Source organism: Aspergillus fischeri, genomic scaffold, assembly GCF_000149645.3.
Source record: "Aspergillus fischeri NRRL 181 1099437636247 genomic scaffold, whole genome shotgun sequence".
NCBI lineage: Eukaryota > Fungi > Ascomycota > Eurotiomycetes > Eurotiales > Aspergillaceae > Aspergillus > Aspergillus fischeri.
The window spans coordinates 2,382,311-2,400,183 of record NW_001509772.1 but is presented as its reverse complement, the minus strand read 5'-3'; the positions used below and the strand labels follow the sequence as shown (position 1 = coordinate 2,400,183).

The 17,873-nt window shown below is 49.0% G+C and overlaps 6 protein-coding genes across 6 annotated transcripts, besides 3 other annotated features; 2 read left to right on the top strand and 4 right to left on the bottom strand.

Moving 5' to 3' along the window:
* Positions 1 to 196: 196 nt before the first annotated feature.
* NFIA_040540 (ankyrin repeat domain-containing protein) lies at positions 197 to 1,333 on the bottom strand (the record flags this gene model as incomplete). Its single annotated transcript, XM_001266374.1, has 1 exon — positions 197 to 1,333. One exon carries the CDS (start codon positions 1,331 to 1,333, stop codon positions 197 to 199), a length of 1,137 nt encoding a protein of 378 aa, XP_001266375.1.
* A 973-nt stretch (positions 1,334 to 2,306) lies between these two features.
* NFIA_040530 (uncharacterized protein) lies at positions 2,307 to 3,328 on the bottom strand (the record flags this gene model as incomplete). Its single annotated transcript, XM_001266373.1, has 2 exons — positions 2,307 to 2,665; positions 2,728 to 3,328. 2 exons carry the CDS (start codon positions 3,326 to 3,328, stop codon positions 2,307 to 2,309), a joined length of 960 nt encoding a protein of 319 aa, XP_001266374.1.
* Positions 3,329 to 4,843: 1,515 nt separating this feature from the next.
* On the top strand, positions 4,844 to 7,131 carry NFIA_040520 (fungal specific transcription factor domain-containing protein; the record flags this gene model as incomplete). Its single annotated transcript, XM_001266372.1, has 3 exons — positions 4,844 to 4,939; positions 5,371 to 5,839; positions 5,951 to 7,131. 3 exons carry the CDS (start codon positions 4,844 to 4,846, stop codon positions 7,129 to 7,131), a joined length of 1,746 nt encoding a protein of 581 aa, XP_001266373.1.
* Positions 7,132 to 7,728: 597 nt separating this feature from the next.
* NFIA_040510 (uncharacterized protein) lies at positions 7,729 to 8,733 on the bottom strand (the record flags this gene model as incomplete). The annotated part of the gene is made up of 1 exon (XM_001266371.1): positions 7,729 to 8,733. One exon carries the CDS (start codon positions 8,731 to 8,733, stop codon positions 7,729 to 7,731), a length of 1,005 nt encoding a protein of 334 aa, XP_001266372.1.
* Positions 8,734 to 9,785: 1,052 nt separating this feature from the next.
* Positions 9,786 to 11,252: a mobile genetic element.
* Positions 11,253 to 11,347: 95 nt separating this feature from the next.
* Positions 11,348 to 11,383: a microsatellite.
* Positions 11,384 to 11,726: 343 nt separating this feature from the next.
* Positions 11,727 to 11,776: a microsatellite.
* Positions 11,777 to 12,005: 229 nt separating this feature from the next.
* Positions 12,006 to 13,028, top strand: NFIA_040500 (zinc-dependent alcohol dehydrogenase family protein; the record flags this gene model as incomplete). The annotated part of the gene is made up of 1 exon (XM_001266370.1): positions 12,006 to 13,028. The coding sequence occupies one exon, from the start codon at positions 12,006 to 12,008 to the stop codon at positions 13,026 to 13,028; it is 1,023 nt and encodes a 340-aa protein (XP_001266371.1).
* Positions 13,029 to 15,086: 2,058 nt separating this feature from the next.
* NFIA_040490 (putative ABC transporter) lies at positions 15,087 to 17,200 on the bottom strand (the record flags this gene model as incomplete). The annotated part of the gene is made up of 7 exons (XM_001266369.1): positions 15,087 to 15,168; positions 15,232 to 15,350; positions 15,417 to 15,769; positions 15,826 to 15,870; positions 15,918 to 16,870; positions 16,924 to 17,008; positions 17,065 to 17,200. 7 exons carry the CDS (start codon positions 17,198 to 17,200, stop codon positions 15,087 to 15,089), a joined length of 1,773 nt encoding a protein of 590 aa, XP_001266370.1.
* Positions 17,201 to 17,873: the final 673 nt, after the last annotated feature.

Sequence of the window (17,873 nt, the reverse complement as noted above, 5' to 3'; positions counted from 1 at the left end):
TGGTTATAATGTCAACTATGAATAGAATTCAAGTATGTACAGTACATATTTTAGAGAACAAGGTCTCTTTAATCCCCTGTCTTTGCGTATATTGACTATGTTACAACATCAACTCTGTTACTGTATAGGCCACAGCCAAATAGAACAGAGGGATATGAGCAACCCTAAATAGTCCTGAATATACTAGCACGCTCAATCAAGCACTATGGCGATGAGCAACGTCACAACCGGACACCGGAGCGTAGAATTTCTTCCCCCTGCCTCGCCAGGTGAATGACGACAGCGTAGCGATAAACCTCGAAACTGGGTTCTTTCTCGCATGTTTCAAAATTCGAATCGCTCCGTCATGCCCCCTTTCAACTGCCCAGCACAGCGCACAGGAGCCCCGGTTGTCCAGAGCCCTGTGGTCAACTCCTTTTCTCAGAAGCAGCCGGACTGTGGAAGTGCGTCCGTTCCAAGCTGCTATATGCAATGCGTTGCGCCCATAATTATCCACCACTGAAATATCTGCCCCAGCCTTCAGGAGCAGTCGCAGACATTCATTTGCCCCGGCAATCGCAGCAATCAACACTGCGGTGTAGCCGTGGTCATCTCGCGCATTGATAGCAACACCATGGTCAAGTAACACCCGCACAATATCAGCGTGATTGCCGAGGGTCGCGTGCTGCAGTACGGTCTCCCCATCCACTGATCGAATGCCTGCATCTGCTCCGTAGTAAATAAGCCCCTTGATAGCGTCTGTTCGACCCAGCCAAGCTTCATGGAAAAGGGGAGTCAGCCCTCTTGGCATCTCTCGAGGATTAAGGTCCACACCGTCTCTTCTAAGTAGCTTCTGGAGGATAATTGTGTCCCGTCCAACCGCCTCATGCAAGGGTGTTCGTCCGTTGTAATCCGCCGCGGACGGGTCTGCGCCGTGGTCTAGGAGTAACTGGACAATCCCAGCTTCCTCAGCCTCGCAGGCAAGATGAAGGGCGGTTCTTGCGCTATTGTCCTGCGCTGATATATCCACACCAGCATCAATCAGTGCTTTTACCACCCGTTCATCACCTTTCCTGACCGCATGATGGAGAGGAGTCCGTCCGTCATGGTCGGGAATGGAGCTCTCCGGGATCCACTGTGCAAAGCGTTTAATCACAGTCTCAAGCCCATGTTCCACAATGTGATACAAGAGGTTGTGCCCATTCTTGTCTTTGGCCTGTAGATGCGGAGAGTGGAGAAGGGGGACGATATGGGGAACGCCCAAAATCAAATTTATAAGATCCGAAGATCCCAAATAGTCCGCGACCCTCAGAATCAGCTCCAAGGGAAAGTTGCTAGGCCTATGGGCCGCCATGATTGTCAGCGAAGCAACATACCAGATGGAAGTGGTGCTTTTGAATCCAGGCAGCAAGGAGGAATGCCAGAGTCGTATGACGGCGCGGGGCAACGTGCCAGCAGGGCAACGGGGCAACTGGGCAACGGTGGCGCAGGAGTCGTCCAACAATTCTCCGACAACTATCAAACAAGTCTTGATGGATCTGCACAATAGCACCACGGGCGCCCATCCTTGCTGGTAAGATGAGTTCTGGAAGATACTAGCGTCGTCTGTAGCTAAGGAACTTGAGGCCTGACCTGCTCAGTTGATTGGACACGGATCACAGAAACTACAATTCAATGGACGATCGTTGATTTAGGTATCTATCGAGGATTATCTCTGTGTGGCACAGTCTTTGGAAAGTGGCACTCAACTATATGAGGGTATTTACCTGTGTCGCATGCAAAACCAGATGGTGTTAGCATAACCTATGCCCAACATCTGGCCGTTTGAGAGTAGTCATAACTTGTGGATTTCGTCTCTTGATTGCCCTATTAATTTCAGAAGATAACGCCAATAATATAAACAGCAAATAAGATTGATCCATTATCGAAAGTCTTTCAAGATGGCGGTCGGGGGAATTTAGAGGAAAGGATCAATAGGTACCTCAAATTTGGCGCCAATTTTTCCTCTAATGTCAGAATGTATAAAGACAACTCAGATTCTAGGCCTAGTTTGCTATTTTGTAGTGAATCCGTACCTCTTTTCAACTTATTTATATTATTGGACAGGTAGTATGACTGTCATACTTCCGTCCTCATATTCCCTGCCTAGTGCTGCGACAGTCTTCCTCATACCCGTACAGCTGAGAATGGTTGAAGACTTTAGTAATCTGAAATTTCCAGCAAAATGTGATCAGAAGTAATTTTATAATGAAGTGCATACTGTCAGCCAGATCTCAGTACTTGAGTCCATGCCATGGAGATCACCTCCGCCATTTACTTCATGCCTCCTAAAACCATAAGAACATCGCAGACATCACCCCCAGTCCGACAGCACTCCACAAATGCACTGCCTGAACGCCAGTCCCCTCGGCCGAGTTTGCCGACGTACTTAAATAATTCTTTCCCACTACTGTCAAGCACGACAAGTGGACCTCAACCGGCATGGCTTGCTGGGACGACGACGAGTTGGGGTAAAACACCGTCACCACAGGGGTCACTCCATGCAAGGTGTCGTTCAAATCCGGTTGTTCGTACCGGACGGCCGACCGATAGCTCTCTACCAAGGAGACGCTGTAGTCCTTCCCGGTGGTGGGACGGCAGGAGCGCAAGTCTGCGATAGGCAGAGAGGCGGACGGGCCGGTCAGGGCTATATTATAGTCAGTTAGGTAGTACCGCATAATGCGCCCTGTATACACCGCGAAGACGTACCATCCACATGGATACCCTCCTGCGTGTGCCCCTGCCATAGCGGACATGACTTTGGGCTTCGGGTCCGCAGCGCTACAGCGAGCTCGCGACAGAACCCCTCGGTATCGAGGGTGCGGTCCTTCGACAACGGGCCGTCCGGGCTCGCCTCCTGCTTAGCTAGGGATATCAAATCTCGAACGCAGTTTGCACCCATTATATCCGGGCAGGTTCCATGCTCTGGGTCTACGAACTGGAACCTGAGGATGGTAGTCATGTCTGTGAAGAACAGAGCACATGCGCCGAACGCGGTGGTGTTGCTGAGGTTGACGTTCTGTGGCAGGCCGAGATAGAAGGATTGGTCTATGAGGTCGATAGACGACTTGTCGGGATCCTGGGTCTCTTGGAGACCGAGGGTCCAGGTCAGGGGCTCTGTGCCGTTTTTGATATAGGACGAGTTGAAGGACGCTTGGCCGAGGGCGCTCACGGTGCGGTTTTCAACCTGGCAGTCGCACTCGAGGGTGCCACAGCCGACGAGTTCATCGGTAGCGGAGGCAATGGAGAGAACCATGAGAAGAGTGGACAAGAGGACCGTTTGCGCAGGAGTGTTCCTAAAGTGCGCCATGGTGGTGGGAAGTGAGGAGCCTAGGAATGAGAACAGGAGCTGGATTTCATTTGGGGGTTGGAGTTCTGCTTCTGGGAAGACAGGGCATTTTTCTGTTGTACAAGATACAGGGTGGGACAGCAACATTGTCTCTCTCCATGTGATGCGATGCAGGAACATCAGGCTGAAACACTACCCTATCCTGCGCCGCAATTGTACCCCCAGTAACAGGGCAGCCAACATCACGTGTTGGACTATACATGAGCGGAGAACCAGATTGTTTGGTTGTCATGGTTTGAATTCATGCAGGGCAATCTCCAGTGCTTATTTGGCGAGGGTAGATCCCAGGTCTTACAAGTGTCAGTCATGTTGTTGCTGCGGCGAGATTGTTCTTGGGCGGCTACTGTATTACACACTCATGCGAGGGTTAATGGCTGCATACTTAGTGTCTTAAAATGTCTTCATTTTCCCCATGAGAAAGTTCAAATTGTGTTGGATGGCTACTAGATTTTATGAGCATGTCTAGGCACACTAGACGGGCGCAAAGCTTTATTTAACCAATTAATGCATGTGTAGATGCTGTAGCTAATGAGTGGGAGTTAACCCTATATGCAGGTCTAAACTGTTTGGGTTCATCAATGTTTCCCACACTCAGCATCCCATATAATGTGTATTGCCTCCTATTCCTGGCTCCTCAATTAGCAATAGGAATTGACAGAGTTCATCGAAGCGATGATTATACAAGAATGATAGGAATCCTCACCTTAAGCCAACATATGCTTGACTGTAAATCTACGATGCTTGAATAATTGATTAGGCAGGTATTAAGCCTTGAATACGGAGCATTAAATCACTTCAAATGAAATTGTCTCTAGAGTCTCAATACGCTACTGGATCTATCCCACAGAACCGCTCTACCCAGGGGTAGAAAATACTTCCGAGTCAACATAGCCACCCTTTACAGGATCCTTGTAGGTGAAGTCCTGGTTAACCAGTTAGCTAGCGTGTCGAGCGCGTATAGTAATCCCTAACTCGTGGAAATAACAGCAGCTCATACAGCTCCCTACTGTTATTATCCTACCTGTATATTTTGCCGACACGTGTCTTTTCTTCTCTCTCATTTTCCCTCTCGGCTTAGGATTTGAATGGAGTCGGGCTTAGGGCTTTTGAGAATAATTGACTGTTCCCAACATTTATTCTAACGGGCCTGCCTACGGAATATGTCAACGCACAGCACAAACTAAAGGGCTAGAATTTATCTAGCAGTATTGAATATAATAGAGATATTCTTCTCGGAAACATAATTTCAGTCAAATTACTTCATATAACCGGCTTATAGTGTATTGCACACCACCCGATCACATGACAGATATACCGTCGGGCAGCTCGGGGCCTCGGGTTTTACTAACTCCCGACATCCTGCTCGCCTTTCATCCTCGCAAACTTGTCCATTAACGCACTGCTTGACGACTGGCATCTTTATCTCATTTGCAGGTCCTGGGCCTGTGGACACTCGTATTATTTTTCTAGTCGAAAATGCCCACACCAGAGCAAAGCTCACCGAGGTCGCCCTTGCGAGCGGCACACAGGCCTACACGTGTGCTGGCCTGCGTTCTGTGTCAACAGCGCAAGGTCAGATGTGACCGACGATTTCCTTGTGCTAATTGTGTGCGAGCTCAAGTGCAGTGTATGCCTGCAACACAAGTCCGGCGACGTCGCAGGGTCCCGGAGAGGGAGTTGCTGGAATGCGTTCGGAGATACGAAGATCTGCTGCGCCAGAATAATATACAATTTCAGCCCTTGCACAATTCTGTTGTGGAACAGGCCTCTTCCGGCAGAGAAAATAGAAGTTTTGATACAGATAACGATGAGAAATTGGAGCGAGATTCACAGAAAGGGGAGACCCCGGGAGCAGAGACAAAATATGAGGCCAAGTCAGCTTTTCATCGTAGTCTTCGTTGTCTGTGGCTAACTTTCTATAGAAACATCTGGCGCGTGATGAATCAAATGGTGTGAATAACCCTGGGCCTGGTTCTCGAACGTCGACTGACGTGGATGGATAGTCTGTTGATCCCGAAGAGGACGATACTAATGACAGCGACAAAAGTAACGAGCATGATAAATCTCGCTTTGGTGTCCGTGAGGCCGTCTTCAGAAAGACCTGGGAAGAGCATTACGATGGTGGCAGTCAAACCCTTCTGTTTGGTGCACGCAAGTTTGATGTTAAAGTGTCAACGTTGCACCCAAGTCAGGTCGAGATCTTCCGACTCTGGCAAATCTATCTGGACAATGTCAATCCGCTGCTCAAGGTCACACATACTCCTACATTGCAAGCACGGATCATCGATGCGGCCGCGGACGTGGGTAATATACCACCGACCCTGGAAGCACTCATGTTTAGCATCTATTGCCTCGCCATTCTCAGTCTGTCAGAAGAGGAGTGCCGGACCCTGTTCGGATCGTCAAGAGATGACCTTCTGAAAGGCTACCAATTTGCCTGCCAGCAAGCCCTCCTGAACTGCGAGGTGCTACGTACAGGTGACCGTGACTGCTTGGGGGCCTTGTACCTTTACCTGGTAAGCACGTTGAGACTGAACCAGGCAAACCACTGACGCTTCCAGATCTCTGTTAGACATCAAACAGATCCTCGCTCTCTGTCGCCAATCCTGAGCGTGGCTATCCGTATCGCACTGCGCATGGGTATCCATTCCGAGTCCAGCTATAGCAGATGTACTATTCTAGAAGGTGAAATGCGCCGCAGACTGTGGTGGTCGCTCGTCCTGTTCGATAATCGGATTTGCGAGATGGCTGACTACAAGGCCACAAATCTGCTTCCCACCTGGGACTGTAAGATTCCTCTCAACGTGAACGATTTTGACCTACAACCAGAGATGAAGTCCAGGCCGGCCACGCACGGCAATCCCTCTGAGGCACTGTTCGCTGTCGTGCGCAGCGAGGTGGGCAATTTCACGCGCCGCAGCTCGTTTCATCTAGACTTTACCAACCCTGCATTGAAGACTGTGGCCAAGGAAAATCCTCTTCCTGCGGCCGGTAGTCTGCCTGCTTTTGAAAGGATGATTGAAGAGAAATATTTCGCCTCCTGCAACCCAGAGAACCCTCTTCATTTTATGACAATCTGGACAACACGGGGTCAGCTGGCGAAGAATCGTCTGCTAGATCATTATGCCAGGTATTCATCTGTGCCGCAGACAGAGACACAGCGCGACGCGGTGGTCTCCCACGCACTGCGCATGATCGAGTGCGATACCAAGCTGATGAACTCGCCTCTCACAAAAGGCTATCACTGGTTCCTTCTTCTCCACTTCCCACTCCCTGCGTACTTTCACATTGCTCAAGACCTGAAAAGGCGACCTACGGCAGGACACGCGGAAAGAAGTTGGACAGTTTTGAATGATAACTACGCCGCTCGCTTTGGGGCCATGAAGAAAATGAACCCATTTTTTGAGAACCTTGCACGGATTCTTCTACAGGCTTGGAAGGCACGGGAGGCGGTACCCAGAGACCATGACAAGCCGCTGGAGCCACCATACATTGTGTCGGACGTGAGATCCAAAATGGGTCAGGGACCAAGCAGACAGGCAGGGAATACTGAGCACTCTACTAGTGCATCGACGGCGACTATGAACGACAGTTCTATGTCCACCTTCATAGACATTGGTGGTTATGGGGTCCCGTACGGGCTGGAAGAACCAGGCTTTTTCGATACGGGCTACCCGAGCACACATCCTACCATGGATCTTGACTTGGACCAGCCCGTTTGGGCCTCCGTCGACTGGTATTCGTTGCAAGGGCGAGGCTGGTAGGGCTTCTATGTGTGCCATACCTTACGGCAGTGATCAATCCCACTTTCAAGTCTCTAATAGCTGGTGTTAGAAGTAGCCGGTACTTAGTCATTGGTCCTTGACAGACACCGGTTCTGGTCTTGAGGAATGCAAACCCATCACGGTATGTGCAGCCCTCCAAGGGAGCGACTAACTGCCTCGTGTCGCAATCTGGAAGCAAGGTCGCGAACATCCTCAAGACCTTCCGGTACTTGCTCCGCACAGGCATTACCAGTTTCCGATCCCTTCGTGACGGGCACACAGCCAGTTTCGACTTGGCCAGGATGAGACAAGTGATGGCAGCAGTGACACAGTTCAGTGGTACTCCTTTATCGCAGTATGTCAGGTACTCCTGCTCTATATGCTCTCTGAACTGGTCAATGCCCTGCACTTTTGAGCCTCATTCAAGATAGGGTAGGAGTTGCTGCTACAGAATTTATCCGTGGCCTGATATAAACATCCTGGACCGCCAGGTTTTGCTAGCAGAATCCCATTCTGGACAATGGTAACTTCCGATGCGTCTACCACACCCAGCTGCTCCCATCCACCCTTCTAGATAGAACGTAGAAATGGGTATAATCAAGACTCGTCATCCTCAGCAACATTAAGACCATCCTTGACATTGATCGGACCCGCAAATCCTCTCCAAGTCCTCCCCATCAAATGCCGCAGACACAGCAGGTCCCCATCATCCGGGTAGTACAGCCAAGTGGCCCACTTGGCCCACTGCCCTTCCTTCATCTGCGCCCTCGCCCGCTGTCCGATCTTATCCTCGATGAACTCCCCCCGCCGCATCGCCAGCCGCGTCGGGAACACCCGGGCCAGATAATGCGCGGTAGCGGCCACATGCGGTTTATCGAACCAGAAAAACAGCGGCGTAAGAGAAATCTTCTGCTCCGGCTGAGACTGAGCCACAAAATCCCGCTTCAAGGAGGTGGTGAGTTCGCGCAGCCCCGCATGGTCCGTGACATGCGGTGAGACCGCATACCGCTTCATCCGCACCGACGGCAACGAGACATATTTGACAGGTACAGCGTCGTCGCCCTCACTTCCCTGCATGATTTCCAGCAGAGGTTCGAGGGGAATATCCGCCTCAAGCGCCCAGTCATGCTGCTGGACCCAGACGTACGGGGTCTCGACCACTCTCAGGGCGGAGCGAACAGCCAGCCCAAACCCCAGCCGGGCGACCGGCTCGATGAACGTGATTTTGCGGCTGTCGGTCTGGCTAATGAGCAGCTCGACGCGGCCATCGAAGCCGAACTCGGCCTCCGCGTGTGATTCGCTCACGGTTTGGCCTTGGCCGTCCTGCTCATGACGATACGTCTGCAGAATGAGCTGCTTGATGTTGCGCTTGTACAGCGCGTAGCTCTCAGCTAGTTCTGGGCTGGCATGGCCTTTCTTCAGGCGTGGCTGGGAGGTGATGCGCGCAAAGGTGTCGAAGACGACGACCACGCGCGCGTCGGTCAGACCAGCGCAGTGCTGCTGGAAGGACTGTAAGACTGATGCGATGAGATCTGTGGCGGGGTTTGATGGGGCTGGTGAGGTTGTGATGATCACCGTCAGCCGATCCGATATAGAGGGCATCGGGCTGAAGGTGGAGAGATGATAATAATAATATTGTGTTGGAGAGAATTTTGAGGCAAAAGTGGCGGTCTTGGCGTCTTGGCGGATATTCGGCTCCAGTTGACAGTTGGCATAAAATTAGAGGTGATGACGAGAATAGTCAGTTCAGATAGATCATAGTATACGGAGTAAGTCTCGTTATTATTTATATAGGAATACACTTCTGTTAACAATGTCGCCTATTTTAATGTCCACCATTCACTATCAGGTGTACATTTATATTATCCTGAATCAAATATATATGGGGCTGCGCCAGGGGCCCAGGATCTTCACCTGACTCATTGCTTATATTATTCACTGTTATTTGATATATGATTACTTAGGATTTGACTCTCCATTACACTCAGTTGAGTTTGGGCAAGTCCACCCTGGTTAGAACCAAACTGCCGTGAGTTTAAGTCTAAATTTTAGAAAACAGAATTTAAAACCAAACCTGATCCGTTCTGATTTGGTTCGAGTTTAACCGCAAAACCCACCACTAGGCCTAGATAGGCAGTCGCTAGCCTATCTAGGTGAACCGTATGCCTAGGCAATATCAAAAATTTCAAAGGTTCTCAGAATCCAATTTTTCCTATGCCTTAGGTCTACTAATATGCTTAGAGAAATTTGATATTTTTATATGAAATATATGGTAATTATAGTCATTTTAGTCTATATGTAAAATATCAATTCAATATGTATAGGGTTAAAAGGGTGGTGCTTAAAAATTATTCTTAGACCATAAGTGATTATCAAAGGTTGTAAGAGGTATATATAACGTAATTCCCGGCCAAGCGAGACACCCAAACCCATTAGAAAATTTCAAAATCGATTATCTCAACCAACACCTATGAATTTAGCTAAATATAGCGATTTTTACATGAATTGATCCTGTGGCCAATCTCCCTACACCCACTACACCTAGGCGGAGCCCTCTTCGCTGGTTGATCTGCCTGAATAGGCAATTCACCCTGCCCATGCGATTCTACCGCAGGTGCTTCTGCTGGCAAATCTGGCTGTACAACTAGCTGTAGACCCTCTTCAACGGTTAAACCCTCTTCGCAGGGTATCTGCCTAGTTGACCGACTGCGCTTCTTCACCACCTTCTCATTTGCTGCGCGTAGATTCGCATTTTCTTGCGCTAGTAGCGCGGTGTTATGTAGCGCTATACAGTGGCCCTTGATAATCTGATCTAGTATGGTTTTTGATGGGCTCGGAGGGCTATTTGACCGCTGTTTCAGTAGGTTTTTGAGCATAGAAGCTTGCTTCTCTAGCTGAATCACAGTTCTGGGTGTTTTTGGTGTGAATTGGCTAGACCTGCTATTTGGCCGGCTGCTTGGTGGTGTAGGCGTTTATAGAGAGATATTAAGCTTTGAAAGCACTCTTTCTGCATCAACTGGTACTAGGCCACTAGCTGCAAAGCTATTCTGAATAATAGCTGGCTATTGGAAGGCCTCTAGCCGCGCACATTAGTAGTTATCCAAGAAATCCAACTTGTCAATATGGTTATATCCTCTCCGCGCAAGATCACTTATAAAGCGACCGTACGCGCGCTTAAGCACTGCAAAGCACCCAACATCAAGCAGTTGTAGTAGGTGCGATGAATGTGAAGGCATATAAAGAGGAATAATATTGTTTTCTGCGCAGATCCAGTCGAATTTGGGTGTAAGATGACTCCCATGGCCATCAAGAATCAACAGCTGAAACCGGCCTCGTACACGCAAATTTGTGTGTGGGATAAAGTGCTTTTGTAGCCAGCGAAGGCCTATCTCATCAGTAGTCCAGCCATTATTTGAGACCTCAAACCGCCAGTCTTTTGGTAGGTTATCAAACCAACCCGCAATAGCAACTTTACCCTTGAATATCACACATGGCGGTAGTGAATAGCCATCTGCGCAGATTGCCTCAATAGCAGTAACCCATTCACGATTTCCTGGCTGTAATATTAAGCGCCGACCATAGTATTCAGCTCAAGTAACCACCTTCTGCGCTGAAATAAGACCCATTGCAAATCCTGTCTCATCAAAGTTGTAAATATCCTCTAGTTGGATACCGTTCTCATTAATAATGCATTGTACAGTTGCAAACCACTCTCGTAGTGATTTTGGGTCTTCATTTAGGGCACGCCGGTAATCATAACGTCTTGAAAAGCGTGTACGAAGCTCATCACGTCGCTTAATAAAGGCTGATGGCCAATTCTTGCCTACAGTAGGCGAAGGGTTGGTTCCGCGCGCAGCAAGAAGGATATTAGCCATTTCTGCTACAGTAGCAGGTCTAGGCGCTGCTCCACGCGTATCCATAGAGATAATCCACTCAGTAAGCGAATCCTCTTCTAATTTAGTCAATTTATGACCAGGGGGGCGTTGATCAACGCGTGGAAGGCGTCCCTGGGCGCGGTGGTGTAGTGTAGCAGGCGGTATCTCATATAACTTCGCTGCTGCACGGAGAGATTTGATGCGGCCATTTTTAATATCATCAAGAGCTAATAAGATCCTGCCCTCCTGATTGGCCGATTTCTGTTGAGATTCAGAGCGAATTGGTGGCATGGTAGGTGGTTGAAGTTGTTATGTAGGTAGGAAGACGCGATTTTGGATGGGGTGTCTCGCTTGGCCGGGTGTCTCGCTTGGCCGGGAATTACGTTATATAAACCACCGCTACTTTCATACCAACCCATGACTATAATGATTATTCCCTTATATCTCACCAACCACTAGATATTCTGAGTCTATATTTTATATTTACATAGACTAGATACTAGGGTATATAGTAATATCAAAAATTCTAAAGAAATCTTTAAAATTAGTGATTCGTAAGCAAAACAGTTTCTAGTGGTTTAACTAATCTCAGTTTTAAGGATATGTCGATTAGATACCGAGGCAATACATGAAAAGCGTCTATCGAAAGGTGGTCGGAATTGCTAGAACGACTTACCAGGTGCAATCGGCCCACGCCGTCCGTACTTGAATGTCGACATGTGGGATGCAGTGGGATTACCGGTGGGATGACAGTGGGATGTCAGTGGGATACCGGTGGGAGCTGAGAGAAATTGTCAGCTTCAACGGTGCTATCATAATCCATCATCACTAATTCATCTGAGGTTTGGGTGATGGAAACGTCATTGTTACCCTATCGAATGCTTCCTAACACTCCAAAAAGATATTTAGCTCGGCAACTCCCCTCATTATGCTAAATGTGAAGAGACTCTAAATTTCTTGAATGTTTTAATCGAGCCAAAAACCAAAAAGATAAACAAGATGCAAATGAAAGCTGTTCGCATTGCCAAGGCTGGCGCCAAAATTACCGCCGAACTTCGTGACGAATCTCTGCCGACTCCAGGTCCGCGCGATGTCCTGATCAAGGTCCACGCTGCTTCCCTGAACTATCGCGACACGGCTCTGCTGAGGGGTGAATATCGTGCGCCGACTAAGGGAAACGGTATTCCTGTTTCTGACGGTGCTGGAGAGGTTATTGCAGTCGGAACAGATGTCACACGGATTGCAAAGGGCGACCGCGTCGCAGTCAGCTGCGTTACAAATTGGATTGCTGGCCCATACATCCCGGAGTATCGTTCAAGCAGCGTTGGGTTCACTGTCGACGGGCTGTTGGCTGAATATGTGATTTTTAACGAGGATGCACTCGTCTGCATCCCTCGTTATATGTCCTACGTCGAGGCTGCCTCCCTTCCTTGTGCGGCTGTTACCGCCTGGACGGCCCTTAACAAAGTTGAGCCCCTCCAGCCGGGCCAGACCGTGCTGATCCAAGGCACCGGTGGTGTTTCGCTCTTTGCGTTACAATTTGCGAAGATTTTCGGCGCTCGTGTCCTGGCAATCACATCCTCGGATACGAAGGCCGTTAAGCTTAAAGAGCTTGGAGCCGATGCCGTTGTGAATTATAGTACCACCCCTGATTGGGATCGGGAAGTCCTCTCTCTGACGGGTGGCAAAGGTGTTGACAAGGTGCTGGATATTGCTGGAGAGAAGACTATCGTGAAGTCCGCAGCATCGACTAAAATCACTGGCACCGTTGTCCTGATTGGATTCGCAAGCGGTTTCGGTGGCGGCCTTCCGCCAATTGATATCCTCGTTCGATCCCTTACAGTAACTGGGTCTACTATTGGTTCGCGGGTCGAGTTCGAGGCTATGCTTCAGGCTATGGAACGGCACCAAGTCAGACCTATCATCGATCGCGTCTACCCCTTCGCGGAATTCCACGAGGCATACAAAAGACTCGAGGGTGGACAACAAATCGGCAAAGTCGTTATTGAAATCGCGAAATAAATGACTCATGGGGATGCGACATTGCCTTTTTGAAAAATCGTAGCTGCATACTTGCTTCGGTATCTTGAATAACGATGACTTTACTACCCAGCTTGGGACCTACTATGCTAGCCAACCTGCGTGAAGCCATTACTGGATCTTTCCTCATAGATTGAAAATGGAAATCACACTTGTACCTTAATCCACGGTCCAACTTCGGCGAGAGGAGGGGGTTAATAAATAACACACGCATACTGAGTAAAATGGTGAGGGTTAGTTAACCTAAGCAGATAAAACCTCAAAAACCATAACCAATGGTTTTAACTGAACTTTAATCAGTTTCACCTAAGGGAAACTGAAACTGGTATGATTCCCTAGGCTAGGGACTGAACCTGGACCGCTGTGTGTTCAGTGAGGGTCAGATTCGATTCTTGCAGTTCGGTTATGCAACTCTAATCAGCAGAAGTAATTTCCCAAGGGCTATAAGGCGGAGTTAGTGTGCTGTTGATCACAAGCTTCAGGGCGGGCCGGCACTTCTAACATTGGAAAGCTTGGCTTGTGTTTGGCGTCTGGTGTCGGGACTATCAAGAGGGTTAGGTAACTTCACTTCGTTGATTTAGCTGTTTGGGTATCGTGCAGAACATGCCCAGTGGAAAGGTTCGATATCTTCTAGCCGAACTACCGTAGGACGAATACTCGGCCGAGTTAACCATGGTACTTGGAGGGCACCTCGCGATGGGGAATCTACCCCAGCGGAAACGTCGCTGGATGCAAAGTAAAGATCGGTAAATCCCCAAAGATACTCAGCAATTCTGTGGCCTAAGCCGAAGACACATGGCTTCAAGTGTGACCGGAATACGGTGTAATTATGGCCCCCAAACACTAGATAGTGTCTACCCTGATGAGATAATAGATAATACACGACCTGTACAGCGTAGTATTACACAGAGCAGCGCGTGCTAGGGGTCACTACAGTGCAGAAAAATGTGTGATTACCCCAGAGGTGGTGTGTATGGTAAGTGGCTACCTAACTCCTCTAGTTCTCCTCCATACAGCCAGTACTGCATCGTCCACGTACCTAAAGGTAGAAGTCCAGCAGTAATGTGAAAAACCCACGGTGAATCTGGACAGTATGCTGATCAATCTTAAAGATTGTCTCACTTCATAGATTAAGTTGTGGTGCCTGTGCTGATCCCCTAGCCATTGCGCACTTCAAGGTGCAGATATATCAAGTCAGTATCTGATATTTCGACGTATCAGCCCATTCCGGAGGACCAACTGGGTGTGTACATCAATAGTCCATAAAGGGTCAGTTGGGTCTTGCATCTGACCTCCGGGCGAAGCACGCTAGTTTGGTCACAGTGAGTAGGCAGGTGCTTGAGCCTTCTAGTGGAAATCACGGTCTGGGCTCTGGAAATGGTAAGGGACGCAGGTACGGCAAGCAGATGGGGTCATATATGTAGTATAGGAGGCATGAGGTAGCAGGTGATGGGCGCAAAAGTAGTAAGAATATAGGTGTAAGCCCAAACAGATGCCCTAGGCTGAAAGGGGTAGTGGGACTTTGGCATAGGGCAGGTGGTGGAAAGCAGCAGACAGATGGTTTAATAAGGGCTGTTTCTGGCGCCCCACTAAGTGTGTCATTGTTTTAACTGCTGTCCCTCAGATTATTACTAACTTTAGGTCTTGACAGTACTTACCTACTAAAGTTATCGTAAGCATGGTAGCATGGGGATGGAGCAAGTAAGAGTACGACATTTAGAGACAAATACTGCGCGGGTTATTTCATCTATTAAATGACCTAGCCACAGTTGATGAATACATGGTCCGATGGGATGGTCAAGGGTCAATACTGATTATTCTAAGTGAGATAGCGCACGGGTGTATCATTCTGCCAATATCCCTGATACGCCCGCAGATTTATATTATTTGTATGGTTGAATGGCAGATGCCCTGTTCGTCTCGGTACTTGGAGGCGAGTTATTTCCAAGTAACACGTTGGGCTCTGGGTAGTAGGACTGTAGGAAGCCTGAAGCTCGTTAATCTCTTAGTATCTCTAGTAGGGACCGTCACTGGACACAGCTACCACCAGCTAGTCCTTGCCCTGATAACCATCAAGCAGCAGCCAATGCTTCGACACACCAAGCCAATGATAATCATCAAACTGTATAATCAATTCCACTGGTTAGAGAAGAAAAAGAACATGGTCAGTTTGCTGGTCACTTACCCGATATCAAATCCAGTGCGATAAAACGTATACCCTGTCTCCAGTGAAGCCGTGTCCAAGTTGTACAGATATGCGAACGGTGTGACATGCTCGTTGACAAAGGCCTCCGAGTACCACATCTAAAACGGTAGCAGTCAGTCCCTGTACTAAATTTCTACAGCTGTAGATGGATGGATGGAACTCACACCGGGGCTCATGTACCAGAGCCATTCGAGACGCCACCCCTTGACCGTTGGCAAACGAGGTTCCGAGCCCCCGAATACCGCAATAACGATCGTCGCCAAGAGACAGACCAAGGGACCATTCTCACGATTGGATACGGCGGCTACAATGGCCCCGATTCCGTAAATGCAGTAGAAGTAGAGGAAGTTGAGGACTAGCAACTTATTGAACGAGGCAAATGGGGTTGCTAGGACCGCATAAAACGTCGTGTAATGGAAAGCCGCAATAAAGCTTCGTGGGAAACTCGAGAGAACTTTACCAACGAAATAGGCGCCCTCTGAATGGCCTGAATGCGATTCACGTTTGAAGACGAGAACTACGGACTACCTTTAGTGGACGAGAAGACGGGAGCATGACGAGATTGAAACGTACTCTCCTCTCCAAATATACCAACACTTGGTGCAGCCGCAGCGAAGGCTATCTAGGGGTTAGCGACGAACAATCCAGATTAGAGAGGAACTGACTTATGGCGAGGCAGCCTAGGAGCCCCAGCTGGGTAATAAGCCTGTAGTTAATAGCGCTGGACAGAACTTCGAATGGGGCCAGAAACATGCCCTGGAATACTTGGCCATGAAGCTCGTACATGGCCAGTCCAATAAGCAATCCTGTAAGGATTCCGCCCATGATTTCCGTCACGAACATGGCGACCTGCCGGCTTTGCTGGATGAGGTCACGGACAACGCAGAGGTATACTTGCCTGTGCCAGGAGGCAATCCTTCTCTTGTATCTTGTCTCCAGTTCGTTGAACAATGGTCGCCTGTTAGGATAGAGCGACGAGGGTACAGTTTCGAGCGTGTCTCCTGACAGTAACTCTTGACGCTTGGAATCCGTTGCATCGAGGCTCGTTGGCTGGAGCTTGCCGGAAATGATATCCATGATCAGATCGGCGGGGTTCAGCCCTGTATCGAATACATAACCCTGCGCCTGGAAGTACTGTTTGGCCTCGGACGCTCGGCCAGTGTATACACTTCTCCCCTGATCAAGGAGTAGTAGATAATCTAGCGCGTCAAAGATCTCAACACGGGGCTGATGGATGACGCAGATAACCGTGACTCCCTGGCGCGAAAGCGAACTCAGCAAAGCCATGATCGAGAGAGCTGCTTGAGCATCCAGCCCAGACGTCGGTTCATCCAGGATCAAGACTTGTGGTGCAGCAACCAGCTCCAGAGCGATGCTGACTCTCTTGCATTCGCCTCCAGAGATAATACGCCGCTGTTGGGAACCAACAACGCTGTGTTTGACTTTCCTGAGGCCTAGACCGTCAACCACTGCATGAACATGTTTTTGAATTACTTGGTCATTTAATGCGCGGCCGAGTCGGATGCGAGCCGAATGAAGGATGTTCTCAAATACGGTGAGGTGCGGGTGCACGATATCATCTTGTGAGACGAAGCCTACCAGTGCTGGAAAGTTATGCCTTCTTTATAATAATATTAGCAGGATGCTCCAACGTAATCGCGTCTTACTTACTCGGTCAACTTCTTCTCGACGTTGTTTAAGAACAAAGACCCTGAGGTCGCCTGGATCTTCCCGGCCAGTATATTGACAAGCGTTGCTATTCGAAGCACAGTTCGTCAGTTACATAGTTCTCGTGCAGGTTCTGACACATACTCTTCCCAGACCCAGATTGCCCCATAATACCAGTGAGGCTGCTTGCTTTCACCTTTCCGTTGATAGAGGACAAAATGAACTCGGCTGACTTGGGCTTGCGAAGACAGACATTCTCAAACCTTAGTTCAAGGCCCATTTCCATCGACTCTTCCAATAACGGAAGATCGATCCAATTCACAGCTCCTGGCTCCTCGCCGTCACAACCAGATGCAGGTTGCCCTTCCACCTGTGATTCCTGTGACCCCAGCCGGGCATCATCCTGCACCCCTCCTCGCCTCTTACTCTTAATGCGTGGCCAGAGAAATAAGCACACTAGGAATAAGTCTAGAAGACCACAGACTAGGAATCCGAGAAAAGGGCGCTCGTAAGCACTGCCTCCGGGGCATCTTGAGAGTGCCTTGCATTTAAACGGTTCAACGCTACCTAGTGGGCAGTAATGTCCCTTGGGGCAGACGATTTGTTGTTTCCCACCAGGGGGGCAGTAGTAACCTGGCCTGCACACTATGGGTTCGTATACACCCTGTGGCTGAGAGCAGATATTTGCTGCAGCTTGGAGTCGGGTAACAAGGCAACTGGGGGTTGGGGGGCAATATGTTGGCGGGTGCTCTACGGTATTGTTCAGGCCTGCTTGTACAACCGCGTTAATGCCATTGACTTATTGTATAGAATTCAGACGTACAGAGGAAACCAGGATTGCAGATGTTAGAAGAAGTGAGCTGCTCTGGGCTCTCGCCTGATAGGCACTGTGTTGAATTCATATTGGTCTGTCCAATATGCTTTGGCACGCAACTCCATGACAATTACAGGAA